The sequence below is a fragment of the Gopherus flavomarginatus genome, chromosome 3 (assembly GCF_025201925.1).
Source record: "Gopherus flavomarginatus isolate rGopFla2 chromosome 3, rGopFla2.mat.asm, whole genome shotgun sequence".
Classification (NCBI taxonomy): Eukaryota; Metazoa; Chordata; order Testudines; family Testudinidae; genus Gopherus; species Gopherus flavomarginatus.
The window spans coordinates 100,533,149-100,558,242 of NC_066619.1; the positions used below are offsets into that span (position 1 = coordinate 100,533,149).

General features: G+C 47.3%; 2 protein-coding genes and 1 long non-coding RNA gene across 4 annotated transcripts in view; 1 reads left to right on the top strand and 2 right to left on the bottom strand.

Annotated features, from left to right (window-relative positions):
• RFK (riboflavin kinase) overlaps window positions 1–6,717 on the bottom strand; it is a 28,453-nt gene extending 21,736 nt beyond the window's left edge. The window contains exon 1 of the mRNA XM_050944226.1: window positions 6,100–6,717. Within this exon, the coding sequence (XP_050800183.1) occupies window positions 6,100–6,442 (343 nt within the window). The 5' untranslated portion in view covers window positions 6,443–6,717. The remainder of the gene's footprint in view (window positions 1–6,099) is intronic.
• The window catches only part of PRUNE2 (prune homolog 2 with BCH domain), a 356,369-nt gene that overhangs the window by 42,252 nt on the left and 289,023 nt on the right, over window positions 1–25,094 (bottom strand). The gene's annotated exons all lie outside the window — the stretch shown is intronic.
• LOC127046758 (uncharacterized) lies at window positions 3,306–4,499 on the top strand. The gene is made up of 2 exons (XR_007773184.1): window positions 3,306–4,176; window positions 4,406–4,499. It is a non-coding gene; the product is annotated as an uncharacterized LOC127046758 (long non-coding RNA).

Genomic DNA, 25,094 nt, shown 5'->3' on the forward strand with positions numbered 1-25,094 from the left:
GCTTGGTGCAGGGAGTGGCTGCTTTCAGCCCCAGCTGGCTGTGAAAAAATATAGACAGAGGCAAACCAAAGGCAATAAAAGTTACAGAACTAAGATTACACTTGCAAAGCTTAACTGTCCAGTAAGATCCAACAGTGTGCCTTTGTGACCCCGGAGCCGGTGTGGCTTGGTGACACCGAAGAAGCCACAGGCAGCTGACCTGGACTGGAATCTCTGAAAGAGACGCTGCAGAAGATTCCAGGGTGTAAGAGAAAAGCCCTCCCAAGAGCGGAAGCATGTTAGAAATTCTGGACAAGCTGTATACAGGATAATCTCCAGTCCACCTCTCCCCCCTTCTCTGAACGTTATACACAGAAGTGGCCAGTCTGGACGTACGTGTGGGGGTATGAAAGGGGCTTGGGGCATTAATGTTTTCCTGAGCAATGAGGGAGCGTTCCCAACACTCTCTGTTGTTGTTTTAATATTTTATTAATGAAGCTTTAAAATACAGTTATATGGTGTGTTTTCTTTATCTTCCCCCAACGATCCTGTAGTGTCAGCCTGATCACCTGACACGAGGGATAGATTGGTAACAGAAATTTGTCACAGTCTGGTGAGCAATTAAGAAGGGGGGAGTCCTGCAGAATTTACACCATCTATTTGTTTTACCCTTGTTATTTTATGTTAGCTCTGCTTGGTACTGTTGGTGTTATATGTTGAGAATTGCATGAGTAAAAGTGAGCCCTAATAGGATAAGGAAATGCTATCTGATTCTGGTTCTGTTCTGTTTAACCAGTTACTGTTGTTTTTCTGCTCTGTTCATTTGGACGTTAGGAGTGTGGGCGGAACTGAACCTCTCGTTCGTAATTCCTCGGAGTGGAAGCCATGCGTGCGAGGAAGCTCTGAGGTCGAATTGAGATCCTTCTGTCCCATCCCCTGTAGCGGTCAGTGTATAGAAGTGGGAAAACCTGGCTTAAACTGTAATTTCCTCTGCTCTCTGTGTAATTCTCTCTTCTGTTTAAGTGTCAGCAGACAGATGCATGGGTCTCTGGGTAAACTCTCTAAAGGGGTTTGGATTATATGTTAAGTAAATGGCCTTTGCCCAATGGGCCACACGTTTTTATCCAGGTGGCAAGCCTCATGAAGGAGGACTCGGGTAGTCTTGTAAGAATGTTTAAGGGAAGAGACCAGGAGGGGTGGGGGCTAGTTGAGAAGCCCATCCTCCTAGCTAAACTGGTAGTGGAACAAGTTGGTGCCCATGGAAGGGACGGTTCAGCAAGAAAAGCAGGATCGGGCCCAGGAGGGCAGGCAACAGACAGAGAGATTGGAAAATGGGTTGGAAAACTTTAAGGGTGTAGTGGAAGGAAGGAGTCAGCAAGTGTAAGCATGGCGATTTCAAATACCCAGGACTTACTTGGAATGGTGATTTAAGTTGATAAAAGTGGCTGTTGGGAGACAAGCGATTTAAGGGAGAGTGAGAAGTTAACTCTGTAGTTGCTGGAGGGAACAGCAGTTGAACTTTGTAAAAATGCTAAAGAAAAAAGTTCTTGATGTCTGTAAAATGTTGGTAAATAAATTCAGGCAAAGAAATTATTGGACTGCAATCATTTGGTTTGGCTATGAACAATTTAGTTAAATTAGCTAAAGAATGTATACAGTGTTATGTAATTGAAAACCTGGGCTGCCTATGAAACAAATACAAAAAACTATGGGGTAATTCCTCTGTTTTGCCTGAAGTCAACATGGATATTTGTATATTTTAGGCGATGATTGTCTGCCCAGATAGGGTAGACCTCTGTTTTTTTGTCTTTCAGATAATCAGAGAAAACTGATGCCAGCTGAACAGCATTCAACGTGCATTTACTGGCACAACAGGAATTATGTTTTGTGTTCTATGTTCTGTCTTGTGGTGTTTGTCCTGTGGCCGGAATTTTTGTGTTTAATATTTTTATAAAATAGTCTAGTTTAAAATCAAACAAAAAGGTTAAATTAAAATGCAGATACTTGTTTTGTTCAACTTGGAATACAAAGTGTTTGGAAAAATCAGGAGAATGTGATATACTAAAGTCTAATGCATTTCCTCAAGAAAAAGAAATTTCATTGGCCAAACTGTTAACTGCAAAAATTGTTGTTAAAATTTGCATACCAACAGTCTTTAAAATCAAGGACATAAAAGTTAACCCACTTCCCATATTGTATACGGGATCCTTCTGGCTACTTCAGATTTCTAGCCAGAGGGCTGGGGATGGTGGGAAGCTATTGGACTAGAGGCTGAATTGAATAAACTCCTCAAAGTGGGTGTGCTTGTCCTGGCTTGTTGCTCCAAAGTTCTATAATAAGGTTATTTTAGTAAAAGGGTGTGTGTAGCATATATTAAATAATAAGACTAATGTACTGTATAATGACAATGTTTATGTCTTCATTGTTGGAAAAAAGGTGTATAAGTAAAAAGTGGAAGTTTCCTTTGCAGGTTAAAAGAAGCCAAGAAAGGAAGGAGGACAAAGAACAGAATGAGTTAACTGGAAAAAAAGAATTAGCTAGCAAGCTCAGGCTATAGATAAGACACTGACTCCACTCAAGGACACTGCTCACAGTTAAGACTTGGCTAACAACTAGGAAAAGGAGGGCTTGAATTTGCCCACGCAGCTATGAGATCTGAAAAACACTGCCAGGCACTAATGATATGTGTTAAGTTTCTTTTCTCACAGGTAAAGAAGCGCTACCCAAAGACCCTAGCAGCCCTGCCACTCTTTGGAACTAGGAGACAGGATTGATGTAAAGGTCCACCGACGAAAGTCTCCTCTGGCTCCACCCTGGAAAGGCCCTTAAGTCCTGGTGACGACCAACATCGCTGTAAAATGTCAAAGACTGACTGCTTGGACCCAAGATTCTCACTGCAAAAAGACCCCTCCACATCGGGAGAATTCTCCTACTGATGATTAGCCTATTTCACCTTCTAGCTCCACTGTGACTTCTGGACAGAAGGGAAAAAGTACAGGGCGATGTGCTAGTAACCTCTCCCCTATAGGATGCTGCACCACGACTGTTTTAGGAAAAAAGAAGGAACACTCCCTCCACTGAAATTGCCAAAGTCCAGGAATTCCTGACTAGAAAGGACATTAAGAACTGACCCTGGTGAAGAAACAAAGAATTATACACTGGTGGGAGGACATTTGTGGGACCCATGTTTGGGAATGTGGTATTAATTGAATTTTGGGGTTTATTCTACAGGCTGCGCCCTGTGTTTTGGATACATCCTTCAGCATATATAGCTCTCTCTAATTGGATTTTAAATAACAACAAGTACCCAAAGAGTGTTCTGCTACTAGAAATTTTACCTGTATTGAAACCATTCCAGTGACTAATAATGTATGCTATTAATGGGAATGCCTTTTGACAGTACCTGAGAATAGTTAAATAACAGGTGTATTATAGTACTACACCAAGAAAAGATGGTATTGAATATAACTGAGGCTGGGAAGGCATTGCAGTGGGATCTAGTATGTTTAGGAATTCGGGATTTCCTGAATGACCAGCTGATGGCCATTCGGAGTGATCTTGAGTACCAGACTTGGCCCACTGCCCTTACAGATGCATCAGGAATACCATCTGATCTGTGATCATGGAGACATATGTGGACACTTCCTGGGTGGAAGTGTGGCTTCCCAGGGCGGGGTGTGCGCCCTTATAGGGGATGAATACTGTACTTATGTCCCAGAAAGCGCACAGGATATTAACAAGCACATCCTGTCAGCCAAACAGGCTTTTCAACAGTGGAAGGCCCAGGAAAGGAAACCTACTATTTCTGATTCCCTCTGGGGCTGGTTACTCAACCTGGGAGAACTAGGGGAAGGTATTGTTCACCTCCTGCTCACTGGTGTGGTGTTGTGTATTGTTATTCTTCTCTTGCTTGCTTGCTGTAAAGCACTCCAGCTCCCTAGAGCTTAATCACGTTATCCTTTAAATGTGAGAACACTCAGCCAAAAGTTTGTTGAGTATTCTCAAAGGAGGGAGTTGTTGGTGTCACTCTGGCATAATCCTAGGTACTCGGAAAGGGGGTAGACGACAAGTGTCAATGAAGCCCTCTTGTTGTAGGCCTCAATGAACCAATGTTCCTCCACGTTAAACACTTTGTGTAACCTAGTGTAACCTAATATGTTAAGAGCTGTAAAATGTAGTGTTAGCAGTTAGTTTTCGGTTGTAACAGCCAGTTCTCTGCTGTAATACATTGAAGCTAGGCTAAAGCCCGCTCAAGGCCATTTTAAGATACTGTACACATGTCTCAGCAGCGGAGAGGGGGGAGGAAGGGGGGAGACAAAAGACTGAATGAGAAAAGATACTGCAGCTGGATGGGAAAGGAGGGGGGAGTTAGAAATCAGCTAGTCAGCATGAAAAAGTTTTGTAGTAAACAACTGGGATATAAAAGGAAGAAACTGCTTGTTTTAGGGGGACAGGATTTGAGATTCTTATTTCTCCCTTGCACCTTATTTGAGCTCAAATAAACTTGGTTTGATTCTCCACCCTGGTGTGTTTATTGGCGCGGCACACCAGGCGACGGACCCCGCCCCCGCTGTTGCTTGGCCTCAGGCAGTTATCTGCCGGCAACAAATTCATAAAGCATTCTTTCAAGACCAATAAAAGTCACCAAATAAAATAAAAATGTTTACGGTGTTTAGCTTAAAGGACTTCCTAGTTTTATGTTACAAAACAAAATGACCTTTCCCCCCCACCGCCCCCAGTACAGGAAGATCTTACCAGCCCTAAAGCTCAGCAGTGGTACAGAGACCCAGAAACTAAGGGCATGTCTACACTATGGGCACAACACCAGCACAGCTGCAGCTATGTGAGTATACTGTAGATGTTTCCTAGATCAATGGAAAGTTTTTCCACTGAGGTAGGTAATCCATCATCCCAAGCAGCTGTAGCGAGGTCAATGGAAGAATTCTATGCCTGGGGCTAGGTCAACTTAACTGCAGCACTCAGGGTGTGAATTTTTCACACCGCTGAGCAACATAGCTAGGTTGATCTAAATTTTAAGTGCAGACCATGGCTAAATCAAACAAGCTATCACTGATTAACTGTAAAACTCCAACTCAAAGTGTTACAAATGAAGAGGCACTGTCCAGCGCTCTGCTTTATGTTTTCACATGAAAGAGATTAATCAGCTTCCTTTTACCTGTTTACAGTGATACACATAGTAGTGTTGCATTTCTCCAATTCTAGTTTTGCTTTCACAACACTATACATTTTTCTTCTTGACAAGCTAATTCTATTAGCTTGTTACTGGGAAGTTAACTTTTCTTTATCACAAAAAAAGGGAGGTAACCACAAAAGAAAAGAATCTCCCAAGTTGAAGAAATAGAACAGGGCCCCACAGAAGATGTCTATTTTTAATCCCTCACTATACATCTGAGTGTATGTGGGTTTTTTTGGTCTGAGGGTTTTTTTGGGGGGGAGGGGGGGTTAGAACACACCAGGAACCTTTGTTTAGGTAAGAAACTTTCCCTGCCCCCAGGAATCCTCTGTAACACAGTCCAAGTGATGGGTAGCTGGGGTGAATTCCAAGTTCCATTTAAATCAAATAGTGCCATGATTTCATCCCAGCTTTCTGAGCAAGCTATTTTGCAACTCCTCCTTATCTATACACATGCACTCATCTCAATCGCTAAAGAAAACTCCTTCCCTCCATCCCACAAATCCTGCAACTAGGACAACACTTCTTAAAAAGCAAGCTATCATACCCAGTAATTGCTACTAATTTGACATTTTAAAAGGGGGCATTTCGGATGCAAACCTGTCACCAATTTGTGCTGGTACCTAATCATTGCATTAAGCTAGCATGGTAGCAGGGATCACGGAAAGTAATCAGACTGTGCTCCTGAGCGAAGCACAGATCTTATACGGCAAACCCTAATCACAGGGCAAGTAGCAAGCGCGACCGGCGACCCGGTGCTGCAATATCAGTGACGTCAGAATGGGCGGGTCACTGACGTCAGGGTTACTGCCCCTCCGCAGCCGTCGCACACGGGTCCCCTCACCCCCAAGCGGGGTCTCAGCGCTCCCATGCCCCGCGGGGCGGAGGGGTCACCGCTCGGCGCGAGTCCCTAACGCCCGACTCACCGGTGGGGATGCCCAGTTCCTTGGAGCCTCTGCCGAAGCCCCTCACCACCTCCCCCCGGCAGAAATAGGGCAGGTGCCTCATGGCCGCGGCAGGAGCAGCCCAGCCGCCGGCGCAGGGTCGATGGGGGCGAGGGCGGCTAGCTCGCGAACCGACCCCAACAGCCACGAGCAGCGACGGTTCCCGCGCGGGCCCCTCCGGAGCGCTGCTGCTCTTTCCTCGCGCGAGGAGCGCTGCTGCCGAGCCGACCAGCCGGCTTTGAACTCCCAGACGCCGGTGCGGAAGGGATGGGCAGGGGGCGGGCGCGAGCCGCGACCTACTGGAAGGTTCTAGTTTCTCCGCCATCGAACCTTCCGGATTCCCCTGTGAATGGACTTGCCCAGCCGCGCGTGGGAGGGACGCCGCGCAGACTCGTGACGCCGCACGTAACCCTCCCGCCCCCGCCCCCGCCCCCGGTCGCTTCTGCCTCACTGTCAGCAAGGAGGGAAAGGGCCTCGCGCCAGCCTGGGGGAGGGGCCCCGCGCCAGCCCCGGAGCCTTTGTCCGCCTCCTGCTCTTCTCCCGCCGCCGGTCCCCTGAGCGGGCTGTGCAGCGCGCCTCTTCCCTTCTCCCCGGGAGCAGGCAGCGACCGCCCCGCGGGCTTCAGCCGGCTCCCGGGACAGCGGCGCCGAAGGGAAGGGGGAGCGGATAATTGCACCTCCCCGTAGGCGTGCGCACGGGGCGTGCCCAGGCACTCCCTGATCATGCCTCAGCTCCGTCCGGGAAGGCGGCTAAGGCTGCTTCCCACCCGGCTCGGAGCGGAGCGGGGAGGAGATGGCTACTCCTTAGTGCCCCCGGCCCGGCCCGGGGAGATCAGCTGTTGGCAAGTGCCCGTCAGCTGTTTAGCGTGCTGCAGCAACCCTCAGCAGCAGCGGGGGGCTCGCTGGTTTGAGCACTGGCCTAAACCCAGGGCTGCGAGGGGACCATTTAGGAAACTGCGGTGTTTAAAAAAACAAAACAACTGGGGATTTGTCCTGCTTTGAGCAGGGGGTTGGACTGGATGACCTCCTGAGGCCCCTTCCAACCCTGGTATTCTATGATCAGCTTTTTGGCTGGCTGCAGCCAATCAGCTGTTTGGCAGGAAGTCTCCGCCTATCAGCTGTTTCCCCTGCCGCTGCTGAAGCTCCCAGACTGCAGGCAGGGGTGAGTCATTCTGATTTTTCAGGGTAGAGGGAGCTTGACTAGAGGAGGACCAGCAGCCAAGGCATAGTAGCTTCTGGGCTAGCTGCAGAGGGGTTGGGCAGATGGGGTGGGCAGCCTCTCAGCTGGGGGGAGATGGGCAGGCAGCTTCTCAGCTGGCTGCTGGGGGGAGTATGGGGTGGGAGCTTTCTCAAAGTCTGAGCCAGCCAGTCTCAACCCATCCTGGTGTTTCCCCCAGGACCTGTGCTCCCCCTTCAGCCAGGAGAAACCAGCTGCAGACCCCCTTAGTGCTGGGCAGGGGAACAAACCAAAGGACATGGTTCCTTTAAGAAAAGTTCTCCCTTGTGTCTGATGAGTGAAATTGGGCTCTGGCCCGCAGCTTGCCCACTCCCCCTTCTTTACCCATACAGAGGGGCTTCACTCCAGCCCCAGCTGCAAATGAGCAGCCTCCCCAACTCTGGATGCTGCTCAGACCCCTCCCATGCAGGCTCTGGGAGCTTCCCGACCCCTACAGTTCTCTCATGCCTAAGAAAGTAATTGTTGCCCAGCTCAGAGCTCTCTCCCTCTCCCCCACACCCAGATCAAGCCTACCTGAAGGACTTTTTCTCTGAGAGGAAATTTATCCCCTCCCCCACCAATCAGCATCCCCTCCTCCCAGTGTAAGGAAGGATTGATTCCCTTCCCCAGGTCCCCCTTACCCCCTAGCTCCTGGAGAATTTCTTCCTTTGCATCCATCCCCCTGTATCTGCTTCAAGTCAGGAGATGCTGTCCTGCTTTACCTTGGGACACCTGAGCTCCTCTTGCTTCAGGGTGCTGGTCTGCTGCAGCCTGGTGGAGGAAGCAGCTGGTCTCCACTCCCCCACCTTTGGCCATGGTCCCACCAGGGGCTCCCCTCCCACAAAAGTTGTACAGTGTGTGAAGGAGTCAAAGCAGGGGTGGGCTGCAGTCCTGGGATTGGGAAGAGCTGGAGCGACACAGCACAATGAATGAATCGGCCATTTCTATACTGGGCTGTTGAATTAAATTTCTCTCTGTGTCAGGGCATGTGGTTTCTAGGCTGGCTGCAGGAGATGGTGTTCGCGGGAGACAGAGCGTAGGGGGAGCAGGCGCTAAACAAAGCCACCAGGAAGTGGGGAGCAAAGAGAAATGGGAAAAGGGACACAAGTAGAGAGCAAGAGCTGGAAAACATCAAGAAGGGGAGATACCAATGATAGATACACTTTCAGTAACTAGAATGTTGAAAATAGCCTCCCCTCAAAACTGACAGAGTACCCTCCAGCACCCACACATCGCCCTTAAGGCAGGAGGGGGCAGAAAGGAGTGAGCAGCTGGTGAGAGGCATTTAGGGGAGGGAGTTGGCAAGAAGGTGGTGTTGAGGGGGGTTTAGGGGATGAGGAAGGGGGATGTGGTGGTGGAGCCTTGGATAAGGGGGTGGAGCCAAGATGGGGCACCCACCACCAAAACCAAAAGTCAGCACCTATGAGTCGGGGTGACAGGATCCCCCCTGCCCACCTGCACGGGGTGTATTTGTTGCCTGTACAAACTTCCCCAGCAGCTGCACAAAGTTGTTGTAAATTGTGTCACAGTGAACCCCACGCTGCTTCAGTTACCCCCACTGCCGCCCTCCAGTTCAGGCTTGCCCAGCCAATCACTGCCTCCCAGCGCTACACATGACCTTTGACTTACATCAGTCATAGCGCTCTTCCACCCTAGCACACCAGCTTGGTTGGCGCTCTCTGTCATGACGTCATTGGTCATGGGGATGGCCAGGGGATGCGATTTGGTGGGGACTCTGTTCTGAGGGGCGGCAAGGTAAGGAGCCGGGCCAGGGGGCTTAGATGCGGGCCAGAGGGTCTCAGGGGCAGTCAGGGGATGGGGGATGTGGGCATTGGATAGGATGTGGAAGTCTCAGGGGGCCGGTGGGGGTGTGGCTAGGGGTTGGGGCAGTCGGGACGGGGGTTGGATAGTTGGTGGGGTCCTGAGGGGTTATTAGGGGGCAGGGGGGTCTCTGGAGGGGGCAGTCAGGGGACAAGGAGTGGAGGGGTTGGATGGTTCAGGAGTTCTGGGGATCCTGTCAGGGGACAGGGAGTGGTTGGATAGGTGTGGGAGTCCTGGGGGTCTGTCTGGAGGTGGCGGTGTGGCTAGAGGTCAGTGCAGTCAAGGGACAGGTAGTGAGTAAGGTCCTAGGGAGGCAGTTATTGGGTGGCGGGTGCCCTCAGGAGGGGGTAGTCAGGAGACAAGGAGCACAGAGGCTTGGATGGGGATGGGGTCCTGGGGGGCATTAGGGGGCAGGGTCCTAGGAGGGGGTAGTCAGGGGACAAGAAGCAGGGGGGGTTGAGAGTTCTGAGGGGAGCAGTCAGGGGATGGGAAGTGGGAGGGAGTGGATGAAGGCGGCGCTCCCTGGTTTCACACTCTGATGAAATGTGCCTCACATGCCTATGCACTTCACTCTGCATTTTCAACCAGCTGTTCCAGCCAGAATCCAAATTCTCCAGCTCCAAAATCCCAGTCCAGTAGTGCCTTAGTGCACTAGCAGGTACACATGCCCAGAGGCCAGTTTGCTATGGTACTTCGCACTTTCCAAGCCTCATCTAATGGTCTCCAGGCTAGATGCATTCACACCACCTCAGTGACACAAGGCTATATCACTAACACAGAGTGGGTATATCTAAGGCTAACATCATACAGCAAGACAGTGGCAAAACTGGGAAGAAAACTCAGATCTCCTGCCTCTGAGACCCATCCTTTAACCCAAAACTATTTTTATTATTAAATTGGGTGTTTGTTATTAGGATGGGTAGGATTATTCACAGAGGGGAAAACCAGGTATATCAAGATTGTGATTTGCCTATGGTCACCTGTATTACAATCTGTGATCAAGTCTTGTGCTTTATCTACAGGAGCATTTTTGTTGCCTAATAATTACTTTTAGAATCGTAGAGCTAGATCAGGGGTCTCAAACACGCGGCCCGTGGGGCTCTTCTGTGCAGCCCGTCAAGTGCCCCACGTCCTCCCACCCTTCTGCCCACCTCCAGGCCAGGAGTGGGCAAACTACAGTGACCCGTGAGATTGCCCCCCGTGGCGCTGCGAGCCCTGTGCCGCTCCCTTAAGCAGCTGGCAGTACGTCCCTACGGGCCAGAAAGGGAGGGGGAGGCATTGCCACCTTTCAAGGTACTGCCCCTCCTCCCGCAGCTCCCATTGGCCGGGAACAGGGAACCGCAGCCAATGGGAGCTTCGTGGGAGGTACCTGGAGAAGCAGCAGTTGAGCCCTGTGCCTACCCTCACTCCCCCAGGGGCTGTGGTTCCAGCTGCTTCCTGGAGGGGAACGGGGTCAGGAGCCTACATGGCCCCCATGTGTGCCGCTGCCACTCCGAAGCTGCTCTAGGTAAGCAGTGCCAAGCCAGAGCTTGCATGCCGCACCCCATCTCCCTGCCCTGAGCCCCCTGCCACACCCACACCCCTCCTGTACCCCAACTCCCTTCCCTGAGCCTCCTGCCGCATCCCACACCCCTCCTACACTCCCTGCCCTGAGCCCGCTGCCGCATCCCACACCTCTCCTGCACTCCCTGCCCTGAGCCCCCTGCCGCATCCCACACCTCTCCTGCACTCCCTGCCCTGAGCCACCTGCTGCACCCTCCACCCCGACCCCCTGCCACACCCCTCACCCCCTTGCACCCCACACACCAACTCCCTGCCCTGAGCCTGCTGCCGCACCCTGCACACCTCCTGCACCTCAGCTCCCTGCCCTGAGCCCGCTGCCGCACCCTGCACACCTCCTGCACCTCAGCTCCCTACCCTGAGCCCTTGCCACACCCTGCACACCTCCTGCACCTCAGCTCCCTGCCCTGAGCCCGCTGCCGCACCCTGCACACCTCCTGCACCTCAGCTCCCTGCCCTGAGCCCGCTGCCGCACCCTGCACACCTCCTGCACCTCAGCTCCCTGCCCTGAGCCCGGTGTCGCACCCTGCACACCTCCTGCACCTCAGCTTCCTGCCCTGAGCCCGCTGCCGCACCCTGCACACCTCCTGCACCCCCTGGTGACAGGGAAGGGGCAGCGTTGGGGTGGGGACTTTGGGGAAGGGGTTGGAAAGGGGCAGGGAAGGGGTGGAGTGGGAGCAGGGCCGGGGGCAGTGAGGGTGGGGGTGTCAGTGATGCGGCCCTCGGGCCAACGCACTAGACCTCATGTGGCCCTTGTGGTCATTCGAGTTTGAGACCCCTGAGCTATATCATATCTTCATGACATTCTCAGCTTGTATAGATCTTTGTTCATTTCTATGCAAGGGTCTCTAAATGATCGCGTATGTAGATGTGGGGAACTGTATTAAAATGAATTTGTTTCAGATGTCAGTAAAACACTAGGAAGGAGAGTCACTTATTAAAAGAAAACCATTCAAGCTCTCATTATAGTGATACAGCAGCACCACTGTAGTAAAGGGTTAGGTCATGACATTTGTTTAAAGATCAACCTTCCTGAGTAGTCAAAATGGCAAGCATAGTTGGATTTCTTTAATAGTCGGTGTGCCCCAGCACAGTAGGGTTAGTGACCCAAATTTGGAGTCATTTTTGCCTGGTGTAACCCCCACCCCCATAGCCATTTGTTAAAAAAGTTTCTAGTTGGGAACATTGAGAAGAGGTGGCCCGTGGGACCATCCTGGGACCATGAGCTTCTGGCCGGGGAGGCTAGCCCCCGGCTCCTCTCCCACAGCCACGCCGGCACATGGGCAGCGCTCTGGGCAGCGAGGTTGCGCACTCCTGCAGAGCAGCGCAGCATTGTGTCTTGCTCTGGCCAGGCAGTATGTCTGCCAGACATGCTGCTCTGAGCGGTATGGTAAGGGGGATGGGGGGTTGGATATGGGGCAGAGGTTCGGGGTGGGGCAGTCAAGGGGTGGGGGTGTTGGATAGGGGGAGGGATCCTGGGGGATGGTTAAGGGTGGGGAATCCTGGGAGGAGGCGGTTAGGGGATAAGGAGATGGGGGGGTTGGATGGATTGGAGGTTCTGATGGGGGCAGTCGGGGCAGGAGTCAGGTTGTTTGAGGAGGCACAGCCTTCCCTACCCAGCTCCCCATACAGTTTTGCAAACCCAATGTGGCCCCCAGGCCAAAAAGTTTGCCCACCCCTAGCATAGAGCTAGAGATCAAACTATTGATGAGCTATGGGTCAAAGTGGTTTCATTCTGACAAGTTTTGCCTAAGGTAGTGCATGGTCCCTACTAAATTTTTAGGGGACCCAACTGAGCATAGTATTCAAGAAAAATGTACACTTTTTACACTACACATTCTCCAGTACAGAAAAGTGAGTAGGGGTTTCCCTCACTACCATTTTCTATTCTTTAAAGCTTAACTCTTATATCTGAACAGTTAGATTATTTTCAGGGGGTAGCTGTGTTAGTCTGTATCAGTAAAAACAACAAGGAGTATGCCCAAACAAATTTGTCAGTCTCTTAAGTGCCACAAGGACTCCTTGTTGTTTTTAGATTATTTTGGAATTTGGTGTGCCTCATGAGGGCGCTGTGAGCTCACCTGTCAATTAACTTACAGCTAACTATACATTAATCACAAGCCCCACAAAGGAGTCATGGCTGGCAGTTTTATTTTTTCGGGGGCTGGAAAGGAAATGTAATCAAACTATTAAAGAAGGAAAAAATTGACATGCTTCCTGTAATATACTTGCCAAGTAGCTTTTAGGATCTCATTGCAGGACACTAGTTTTTATACTCCTACAATGTCATTTGCTGAAAATCTTAGGGTTCAAGTTCCATTGCATACAGTGTTCCAGATCCAACAATTGCAATTTTACCCAAAAAATTGCAATACAAAGTCCTAAAATGGTAGCAGTACAAATTAAAGTTAAGTTGCCTGGCTTTTCTGAAGACCACTATGAACACATTACCTGTGCTCAGATATGAGTGTAAACCAAGGTGCTGGTAATCAGTCTTTAAAACTCAATGATTAGGGACTTGTCTACTAGAGAGAGTGTATCACATCCACTCCTACCAACTGCTGAACGTGATAAGCTCATGGAAGCTGAGGACATCAGTACCCTTCCAGGGTCAGGTACAAAAATAAAATTTAACCTACCTTTATTACTTCCTCTTTCTTGCTTTCCACTTGTTTTTCCTCTGTCTCCATATTTTCCTTTCATTCTCCTTTTTCTTGGTGACTAACATTACTTGCATTCTTTCCTTCAGCCTGGGTAAACTAGGCTGATTTACTGAAACAAAGTACAGCATTGTGGTGCTGGGTGTTAGCTGAGCGGGGGGGGAAGGGCAGAGAAAGCAGTTAATCAGCCTAGACATAGCAGCATGAGTGCAGCATATTGACAGCATATCAGATGCATCACAGAAAGCCAAGGAGAGATGTTTTCTAATGGTATTAGTTTGGAAATGCTGACAAAAATCCCAGTGCCCATACTCCGTCTTTAATAAGGCAAAACGCCCACACTGATTCCAAAGGGAGTTTTGCCTGACAAGTGACAGAGCAGAGGACTGTCGGATTTGACCTATTAAACTAAGGGTTCCAGTATTCCATTTAGTTCAATAAAGTTGATTTTTAATGGGAATATATAGGACAATGGTTAGTTTCTATAGCCTAAAATGTTTCTCCAGCTCCCTTATAATAAATAACCCATCTTGTTAAAGTGTGTAAGGGAATTGCATACCTAGATGTTCCTGTTTTAAAGAAACTGTCTTCAAATTTTTTGTGAACAAATAAATTCTTTCAGAATAAAATTGTTGTATTCCTCTAGTATCCACAAGGTGGTGAGTAATCTCTTCTTTTCTGACATCTGGCTTTGGGCACAAGGATTCTGTGTAGCACTTGAAAGTTACTTTAGCGTAGAAGGAAAGATTTTGTTTTTAAGAACTGCAGATTTTATAATTACAGAAAGGATTCAGAAGTATCTAATGTCTCATTTTGTGCTTCTACAGAGTAGGTGTTACAGCTAATAAAAAGGAACCATGGTCAAGGATATCCCTAGAGGCCTTCTGCAAAATTTGAGTCTCCATTTAGCTCCTTCCCCACCTTACACCAAGCCCTCAAACTTTGCACATACCATTTTCTGATTTAATACCTGAAAGTTATGTTCATCTTTGTACAAATGAAAAATACACAACCAGAAAAACAATGCCCCCTCATTAGAGATCTCTATTACAAGTCAGTTACTCCTCAAATAAGACTACTAGAGTTGGGTGAAGAATTCACAGCAAATATTTTCAAATGAACAGGTTGATTCTGCCTTACTTATTTGCTCTTCAGAATTATTAACCAAATTTTAGTGCATACTTTTTGCTCTATAGGTTGTGGGAAAGTCTGTCTCAGACTATCAGAATACCAAAACAGGAACTCCATCTTTCTGCATGTAACCGGCATCAGCGGCAGACTGTTAGCACCCCAAAAATAGATCTAATTTAGAGTTGTATAGTGATCATCATCACAGTACTGTGGGAAGCATCTAGACATAGGTTGTGTGGGCATAGACAACTAAGTCTGGAAGGCTCCAGCACCTACTTAGGGATTGCATTAATAAATAAAAGAAATGCTGTATTTTGAACTGAAGCTCATCTCAGGGTATGGCTACACTTGAAATTTCAAAGCGCTGCCGCGGCAGCGCTTTGAAGTGCGAGTGCGGTCGGAGCACCAGCGCTGGGAGAGAGCTCTCCCAGTGCTGCACGTAAACCACATCCTCTACAGGTGTAGCTTGCAGCGCTGGGAGCCGCACTCCCAGCGCTGCGGCACTGATTACACTGAGGCTTTACAGCGCTGTATCTTGCAGCACTCGGGGGTGTTTTTTCACACCCGAGCGCGAAAGTTGCAGCGCTGTAAAGTGCCAGTGTAGCCAAGGCCTCACTTTATTAGAAGTGGATACATTTAGTTATGGTACAAAATTTCTCCTTAAAACTGATATTCAGTGGCTTTTTTAAAACTCTAGTGCCCCCCCCCACAGCCCCAATAAACAAAGTTGTGCCTGGATTAGCAGAATGAAGGTGGACTTCATGGAATCTTCTGTTCTCCCTTTCCTTGGGGGGTTTAATTTGAGGTAGGAGCACTGTTGTCTCATTTGGTTATGGTCAGAAAGGTATTGGCAAACAGGAAGATCATGCTGCATTTCCTAAAGGTGGCCAGACTGAATTAGTTGCACTGGATATTTGTTCTATAGCTAGATCCCCATGATCAAGAATGCTTGATCGCTGACTCTGTTTTGCTTTTACCTGAGCTTTGTGAAGTGCAACTGTCTTGGTAGCGTAGATACAGAGATACAGCAAGGACCAGAGCCATTAATGACTTTTAATATCAGGACCAATGCCTTGAAAATATTTCTTGTGAAACTGTATCCCAGTATCTGGAAAAATAGGAAGAGGTCTTTTATTTTTAATTTCCTTGAGAGAAATGATACTCCAGCTTGGCTTACTTAATACAGCCCCATGCAGAGCTCTTCTGACTCAGATAGTACAGGACTGTTGTTATACCTGTTATACCTGTCTCACTGTGGAGAAGTATATTAAATGTAATCAACTGTTTCAGAGGAGACAGATGGGGCTAAATTAAAGTAAACATACACCTGAGCAATTGTGGCATTTAGGTTATAGAATATTCTTTGTTGCAAAACGTTTCTGATTAATTTTGTCTGCTCAGTCACTTCAGGACACTAGCGTTTTTTATCAGTATTTCACTAATAGATTTCAGAGAGCTTGTAAAGTGATGTCCTCTGAAAAAGTCAGAAGCCTGATTCAGCATGGTGTGACTCCTGTTTTATACCAGTACAGCTCCATGGATTTCAGTGTTCAAGTGAACAGTTCTCCATTTTTTGTGGAAGTTTAGATAATGCCAAATCCACTTGTAAGATACAGGAACATAGAGCTTGCCATAATGAGTCACCCCATCCTTCATTCATGTCTCATGTGGTCTGTTTGGCTATTGCCAATCTCTAACACTTCATAGAGGAAACTCCTAACTATAATGCACTTACCCAATTCTGGAATGACAAACTGTGCATCTATGTGCTTTTTTGACTTCTGCTTGTGTTTTGCCATGCTATGTTGTACAAGCATACAGTAGACACTGCTAGTCTATATGCATTTGGCATGAGAGCACTATACTCCACCAAAGTGCAAACTAATTAATTTTGAGACAGCTCCCCGCAGCAGAAAGCTAAGTGTCACACTTCCATGAACTACCGTAGTTAAGCCATTTTGTTAGTCTAAAGTATTTTCAACAGAAAAACCTTGACATGTACATAGTACATGTACACAACTTACAGATTTACACTCTGGTAAGACAGTAACTATGTAACACTTTATATAAGAATTCTGGGCGGTCCTTATTCTAGTTCAGATATGATTGTTGTAATAGTAATCAGTCATGTCAGTAGAAACAGACCCCTCCTTTGCCAGGAACTCTGATACATAGATAATTGGGACTAGGAAATAAAGTTCTTTTGTCTTGTACCAGTTCTCTTGTAAGTCACTGTTATTAAACTCATCAGTTAAAAAAAAAAAGTGAGATGTGCAAGATCATTTGTTTCTGTATTTTGTCCCCCATCACTTTCACTCACTCCACAAGAACATGGTGTTTCTTTTTGTTTAATTATTACAGTTGTGTTACTACATAACTAAGTAAGCTATGGACAAAGTTAGTTTGTAACACTCAGTAAAATATCAACTAAATGTTGTTGTCATATAACTATATAAGTGTAGTGAGGCGGTGTGAGTCTGTGGTGCCCCAGAGAAAGATGAACCTCGCTGGACAGCAGAGGGTTAGGCATGGCACAGGAAGTCTAAAGGCCCAATCCCAGAGCTCACTGAGAGGGCAGCCGCTGGGGAGGCCAGATGTCTCTAGCTTACCTCCCAGTTGGGAAACCCCACCAATCTGCAGCGGACCCAAGGGCTGGCCGGGCCTGACCCGGGCTAGCTACCCGGAGGAGCTGCCAAGCCTGCTCTGCATCAGCTATATCAAGGAATCCATGGTGGTGGACACCCACCCCTCCCCCCAAGGACACCACCCTGACCCAGATACCTCAGGTCTGGCTGTGCCACTGCCAGAACCCATGTCAGTGTGTTGCAACCAGGATCACTGACACAGCAGCAGGTGCTCTGCCACTGCTAGGGCCCCAAGTTGGGAGGCAGTATAATGAGAGTGTCTGCGTCCTCCCTGCCACCCAACTCACAGGTGGCAGTCTCCCCCTCTCCCAGGCCTTCGGACCTAGGGCTTGGGCTCACTGTTCATATACTATTATTGCTCAGTCTCTGCCTGAGGGTGTGAGCACCTGACTAACAGTTGCCCTGCGCTGACCTAGGGCCTGGCCTCACTATTCATATACTATTGCTCAGCCCCTGCCTGAGGCCTGAGCACCTGACTCAACATTGCCCTGCCCTGACTTAGGGCCTGGGCCCACTATGTATATACTGTTATTGCTCAACCCCTGACTCACCATTGCCCCACTGTGACCTAGGACCTGGGCTTACGCCTGGGTTTATTTCTGCCCTCACAAGGGCCGTGGAGAAAGACTCCTGCGGCCAGACTAATTCCCTGTTAGGCCTCCTCCCAAACTTAGTGAGCCGGTTGGGGTCCCCGCCACCACAGAGAGAGACGAACCCCGGCTAACCTCTCTACAATAAGATTTATATAGTGCCTTTCCTCCTGAAGAATCCTAAAGTGTTCTAGAAAACTTATAAACAAACATTCTAAACATAAAGGGTTCACTTTGCTGCATTTCAGAGAGGAGTTCTGTTAAGCAGCTCACAGTAACCCAGCACAACTATTTTGAACAACAAATACTGTATTCAGTTGAAGTTGCAAAAGGGTTTAGGTAGGCAAAATATAAGTATCTGTAATTGAATTTGTCATAGGTATCAAAGTTAGCCACCTAGTCTTTTATGGAAGTACCATGGAAATTTTAGCCACCAACAACTTTGTCTCAACCAAAAGTACAGTGCTTCCTAAATTTAAGAAGGTGGATTTACAACAGGAAAGCTTATATACATTTCTTCCTCCACCAGTGCAGCTCCATCAGTGTTGGAAGCTGTAATGAGCATGGTGCAAAGATTTTTACCACTGGGTTGTCTGATGCCATGGAAAGAACACCTGCATCTTGTTTACACTACCCTTCAGCTACAGCAAAATGCTTGAGTTTTTCTAGCATACATGAGGCAGTGGTGGGGTTTTGGTAGCAGCTAGTGACTCAAAGGAAAGAAGAGTGCCACCTGTTGAATCACTGAGACCATCCCAGCTACATCTCCTATCCAAAGGGGAAATCTTGGCCTCATTAAAGTCAATGATGAAAGTCCCATTGACTTCAGGGGGGTCAGGATTTCATTCCAAGAGCTTACTTGACACTGCTTAATAGCTGCTTAAAAGTCAGATTATAAATGTGTACAACAAACACTCACAGGGTGTACATACACACACTGCTTGCATAGGCTAGACAGGGATGTAAACTATCACAAACACTGCTGCTTTTTCAAAGGTTTTATTTCATTTAAAAGTTTTTCGTTCAGCTAATGAAGTGACTACCAGGACCTTAAATTGAAAACCTTATTGTGACACTGTCCTGTTAGTCAATATTTGCTGTAGTTCTTCTAATGTTTAATTTCCCCACCTCCCTCAGAGGATGTGAGACTAATTCCAGGACTTTTCAGTTCCTGGCTGGTGGAGAGGGTCATAGGTTGTACCTCTTGAGCACCCCCTTGGGGTGAGGGTAAGTACCCTTCATCCCAGACATGCAGATGTCGCTGTAGAGGCAGTTTGGAGTGCGTGGTGCTGTCCTCTGCCTGTAAATCTTAGGGACACAGCTTCCCCCTTCTGGGTATAATATCAGCCCAAAACAAAGAGGCAAACAAAGTAATCCTGCAGCCTACAACCAATCAAGCTCATCCTACTATTCCTGGCAAGGAAAATGGTAAATGGCATCTGAGGAGGTCTGGATTCCCAGCCCTTTGAAAGGCCCGCATGAGTACCCTGTGTTGTCAAAGAGAGGAGCAAAGTAGATAATCCCTCTTCCAAGGGTACAGACAGCACAGACACTTCAGCAGCTTTCCTATTCAATAGCCCTCTCCCTCTACCCCTCAGTGAGGCTAGGGAAGCTCTGTGTTCCAACTCTGCTTCCTTCAAAGAGCACCCTCCATGACGTTTGGATCCTCCCTTTCAAGGAGCTGGCCCTCTCCAGGTTTGACAGGCCTTATGTGCACTGGGTGGGGGATGATAGTGCTCAAAGGAGCTCTTTAACCCCTTCCTGATTGGGATGGAAACTTATCCTGTCCCCACTCACTGACATGGAGAAAAACCCAGGTTGTTTGGGGGGTTTTAGGTTACAAGTTCTCTTACAGTGACTCCTGCAGAATGATGGGGGAGGGATGCACACAAATCTCATTGGCTATTTGTTAGCTTGATAGACGAACAGTCAGGAATTCCAACTTTACCCCACAAGTGAAGTGACTCTCACTGGCAGGCCACATGGCAACTCTTGCCCCCGGCTGCAGGCATTAGCTAAGAACTGACAATTTTGTAGCTGGAGACCAGACCAGGTCATGTGTATTAATTTTGTTCAAAATAGGTATTAGTTTTATAAGGATGTATTTACTGTTTAGACTCTATGAAAGGCTTGTAAGTTGCTGTGTGCATTAATCTCACATCTATAGCTTATGTTATAAGGTAATATTTAAGTGTTTGCTCTGTAACTAAACCCCTACATTACCAAATGTAAAATACTACTTTGCTACAGGCAATGTTCTCTCCTGTCTAACAAAAGAAGGTCCCTAGACATCAGGCAAACTATTGTGAAGCATCAGATAAAAGATTGTTGATTACTTCACTACATGTGAACTCATCCCATTATTTTGAACTTCAGAATAAGTGAATAAAAATCCCTGACAAGAATAAACTGCATTTGTTTTGCTGTTTAAATTCTGAAGGGCCAAAGACTCTAAACAAGCCAGAAATCCCCACCGGTTGCCTCCTGGGTCTGCCCTGAAAGACACTTTGAACTGACAGATCATTACAACAGTCACTGTTAGGATATTGATGATAACTCATTTGTGTGTATATGTCTGTTTAGGGCTGTCAAGCACTCAAAAAAATTAATCATGATTAATCATGCTGTAAAACAATAATAGAATATTTATGTAAATATTTTTGAATGTTTTGTACATTTTCACATATTGATTTCAATTACAACACAATACAAAGTGCTGTGCTCACTTTATATCCACTTTTTATTACAAATAGCACTCTAAAAACAATATTTTTCAATTCACTTTATACAAGTACTGTAGTGCAGTCTCTTTATTATGAAAATTGAACTTACAAATGTAGAATTATGTACAAAAAAAACTTGCATTAAAAAATGAAACGTAACACTTTAGAGCCTACAAGTCCACTTAGTCCTACTTCTTGTTCAGCCAAATGCTCAGATAAACAAGTTTGTTTACATTTGCAGACGATAATGCAAACTGGTGTGCGTGTATCCCTTTATAACCTTTACCTCAGTGGTTAAAGCTCTTACCTGGTTTGTGGGAGAGTCAGGCCTGAATCAGTCAGAAAGACGGTTTGAATCCATATCTCCAACCTCCCAAGTTCATCCCTTTATCAGGCTATAAAGGGATTGTCAAGCTCTCTCTAGGGCCCAATGAATACTTAAGTAATTATACCAGGCAGCTTCAACAGGAGGGATTGAAAGCAAAGCTTACAGCCTGGGGGTTAGGGAACTTGTGGGCTAGGGGGTAGGTCTATGTTCAAGTCCCTGCTCCACAGGCAGGATTCAAACATGGGTATTTTATCCCAGGCAATATTATAAAGCAGGGGTCTCAAACGTGCAGCCCGCAGAGTTATTTGCTGCGCTCGCCAAGCTCCCAACCCCCCTGGAGTTATTTCCTCTGGCCGCCAAGCTCCCCTCACCTGCTTCCCCTCCCCTCCCCGCCCCCAGCATGCCACGTCCCTGCTCCTCTGCCTATCTTCAGGTGCTTCCTGATGCCAGAAAGCCGTTTGTGGACCATGAAATGAACTTTTCCAATTTGCTGATTAATTCCAAACATGTTTGGAAAACTGAATATTTCCTGATTTTTTTATTTATTTGTTTGTTTGTTTTGTTTGCTGGTCAGCCTGAAAAAAAAAATTATTCACCCAGCTCTAGCCAGGGCCACCTGAATTCTGATTTCTGCAGTTGCGGAATTTGTTGCAGAATCCAGTCCTTCTCCCAGAATTGTGTCCCAGAATTTGAGTGTTTAAATTTAAAAAAAATATTTCCAGCCCTTATAGTTGCAAAGAATGTCTTCCAAGTCATTTAAGTCCATTCTACAGATTGCCTGAAATAATAACTGACTAGTGTCAATAGTTCTCATTGGGTATAAAATCTGAATCAATGATAATTTAAATATCAAAGTTAACTATTTCTCTGCCAGATATTCTAGAAGAAAAATCTAGCAAATACACAGCACACAATCCTAAATTGCCTGAGTTGCCTTTAGAGATCCCAAAAGCCCAAATATCTCCTGCCCAAGTGTGAAAACCTCCAGTTTCTGCAAGGTAGCTTTGTGTTTAAGAAGACAATCTCCAAAAAATTGAAGATTTATGAACAGAATAAAATTAAATTGAATTTAGTATCATAATCAAATTAACTAATGCAAGGAAAATGGCTCCGATGGCATTGTATATCTTCATATCAGCCATTAAAAAAACTCAATTTAAAAATTTATTTGAAGCTTTTGAGTCTTTAGATGGCTGATTTGCTACAAAAAGCAGAAAATACTGCAGCGGAATTTAGGGTGAGCTTACCATGGAATATATGGAGTCTTATCAATAGCTCAGTGAGAAAAGCTAAGCAGCTCTCTCCTCCACTCTGGTTGGATCAGTCTCTGGAGGCTTGGGCAGCAAGAAGAGACAGCCAGTCTGGCAAGGTCAGGAATCTCTGGTAACCTCCTACCAAGGCCCACTGAATTAAACTTCCACGTATTTTGGAGCTCTGTACCAGAATACACAAGATTTCAATCATCTATCAGGAGCCAACAAGTGTTGCTACCAGTGGTAATTAACCCCACAAAGAGATCTACAAGAGTGACAGGGAGCTTACTGGAGGGACCTGCTAGAGATAGACTGGGCTGAGGGGAGTGTTTCTTAGTTGCATAGTGTCTTGGAGAGGTGCCAAGGAAAGTGGTGGTGGGTGAAGGCTAGGAAACTTAAAGAAGATGAGATAGAATTTATTCCACACTGTTATGTGAAATAAGCACAGGTAGATCAGAAGTTCTTGCAGAAATGGCAGGTTAGCCTGAGTAAGGAGAATTTATGGTGGTGGGAGATAAACTGGAAAGTGGCTAGAAAAATTGCAGAGGCATGTGAAGAAGACATTGAGAGTAGAGGGGAGTCAAGGCAGAGATTCTTCTTTGTATAAAGGAAGTAGAATACAGTAATTCCTCACTTAAAGTTGTCCCGGTTAACGTTGTTTCATTGTTATGTTGCTGATCAATTAGGGAACATGCTCATTTAAAGTTGTGCAATGCTTCCTTACAACATTGTTTGGCAGCTGCCTGCTTTGTCCACTGCTTGCAGAAAGAGTAGCCTGTTGGAGCTAGCTGGTGGGGGCTTGGACCCAGTGTGGACTGGCAGCCCCCCATCAGCTCCCTGCTCCCCTAAGTTCCCTGTGTGGCAGCCACCCAGCAGACTATCAATTGCCAGCAGTTCAGCTGTCCCTCCCACCATTACCATGTGCTGCTCCTGCCCTCTGCTCCCTGGAGTCTCTTGCTTGCTGGGAGGAGGGAGAAGGGGGGGATAATATCAGGGTGTCCCCCTCCCCTGTGCTCCTGCCCCCTGCTTACTCTATCTGCATAGAGCATGGGAGGCGGGGGGTGGGGAACACACAACAGGGCTCAGGACAGAGGAAGTTTGCTGGCAGCAGCTGCTGTCTCAACTTCCTGGTCTACTTAAAAAGGCAATCTACTTAGAGTGTTTCAGCATACTTAAAGGGGCAATGCGCATCTCACACACACACAGGGTGTGTGTCTCTGTCTCTTGTCTACCATGCTGTCTCCCCTCCCTCCATTCGTGCTGCCTTGTAGAGTGTGAGGCTACATTAATAACAACGTGTTAACCCTTGACGGCTCAGCCCAGTTCTAGTTCATCATTTAGCAGCAAGGCATCCCTGAGAAATATTCCACCCTCTGACTCCACCACCTCAACCAATCATCATTGCTGTGTACAGTATTAAATTGTTTGTTTAAAACTTCTACTGTGTATACATATATACAATATAGTCTTTTGTCTGGTGAAAAACATTTCCCTGGAACCTAGCCCCCCCACCCCCGCACCCCTCTTTACATTAATTCTTATGGGGAAATTGGATTTGCTTAACATCGTTTTGCTTAAAGTCACATTTTTCAGAAACATAACTACAACATTAAGCGAGGAGTTACTGTAATAGGGGGCCTGGAATCATTCATGGAGTGGTTATTTGTGGGGTGTGGAAAGTAAATGTAGGTAAATGTAGGAGTTATTGATGAGGTAACCCAGAGCAAGGTTGTAGGAAGGGCTTGAATTCTGAGATTTTTTCAGTGGGGTAAGTCAGAATGAGGTCTTGATAACTTGCGAGGCTAACTGCTGCTGATTAGCCTAAGGAAGTGAACAGGGTAGCATATCTAGAAGTGTGACACCATTGGTGGCAGTGGCATTTTAAGCGTCATGTCAGTCGTATTCTGATCAGTGTTGAATGACATGCTTAAAATGCCAGCAGCAGCCTGCAGCCCATCTATGCTAGCAATATTGGGAGCCCTAACACTTTTGGAGCCAAACCACTGCTAGCAACAGTGAGAAATTTCCCTATTGTAGAGAAGAGATGCAGGGCTTTACATAGCAGTTGCCATACTAGATCCATGGTCCATCTTGTCCATTGTCCTGTCTCCAACAATAGCCAGCACTAGATACTGCAGAAGATGAATGAAGAAAAATGAAGGTTTCATCCTAATCCCTAATAGTTAAAGATTGATGTAAAACCTGAGGCATGAGGTTTTATATCCCTTCCAATATTGTGTTGGCATTAACTATAACAATTCTGGATATTCTTGTTATCAATGTAAGTATCCAGTCAGTCTTTGGATATTGGCTACAATGACATCTCGTGGTAATGAGCTCCATGATTTGATTACTTGTGTATGGGGACTGTTGTCCCCTTACTAGAACTCAGTGGGTTATTTTGGTTGTCTAGCTCCCAGTACCAAAAGAAAGGGGAGGGGTCGATAGGAAATCAGGACCCTGAGACTGACAGTATCCCGGAACAATGGGGATAGGCCAATGCTCCAGGTCAACTAGATTGACAGGGTGGGCAGGCTAATCAGGGAGTCGGGGTCCCATCCTCCGTGTGAACTGGAATTGACTGGGTCAAACAGAGTGGGGCCAAGCTAAGGAGAGAAAGGGGCCCAAGCTGAGCTGGATAGCACAGCCGTGCCAGCCAGAGGGGCCAGAAAAGCAGCCCAGGAAGCAGGTCAGTGCTGGAAGCAGAGTCACAGAAGCAGCCCAGGGAGGAGAGCTGCAGCAACCAGAGCCAGAGAAGCAGGCCAGGGAGCTGGAGGCAGAGCAGCAGCAGCACTGAGGCAGAGTGGAGCTGGAGCTGAGGCAGAATGGAGCTGGAGCAGTCCATAGCCGGGTACAGTGAGCAGCTGGGGAGAGCAAGGGGGGATCCTGGGCAGCAGGGCCAGCACAGGGAGATGCCCCCAGCCAAGAAACCTTGCAGGATAGACTTGGAGGGAGATCATAACCCCGATGGGGTGGGGGTGACGTTGGGAAGAAGGGTCCTGCCACCTAAAGGCTGAGCGCATGTGACCACCAAGTGTTTGACCCACAGCA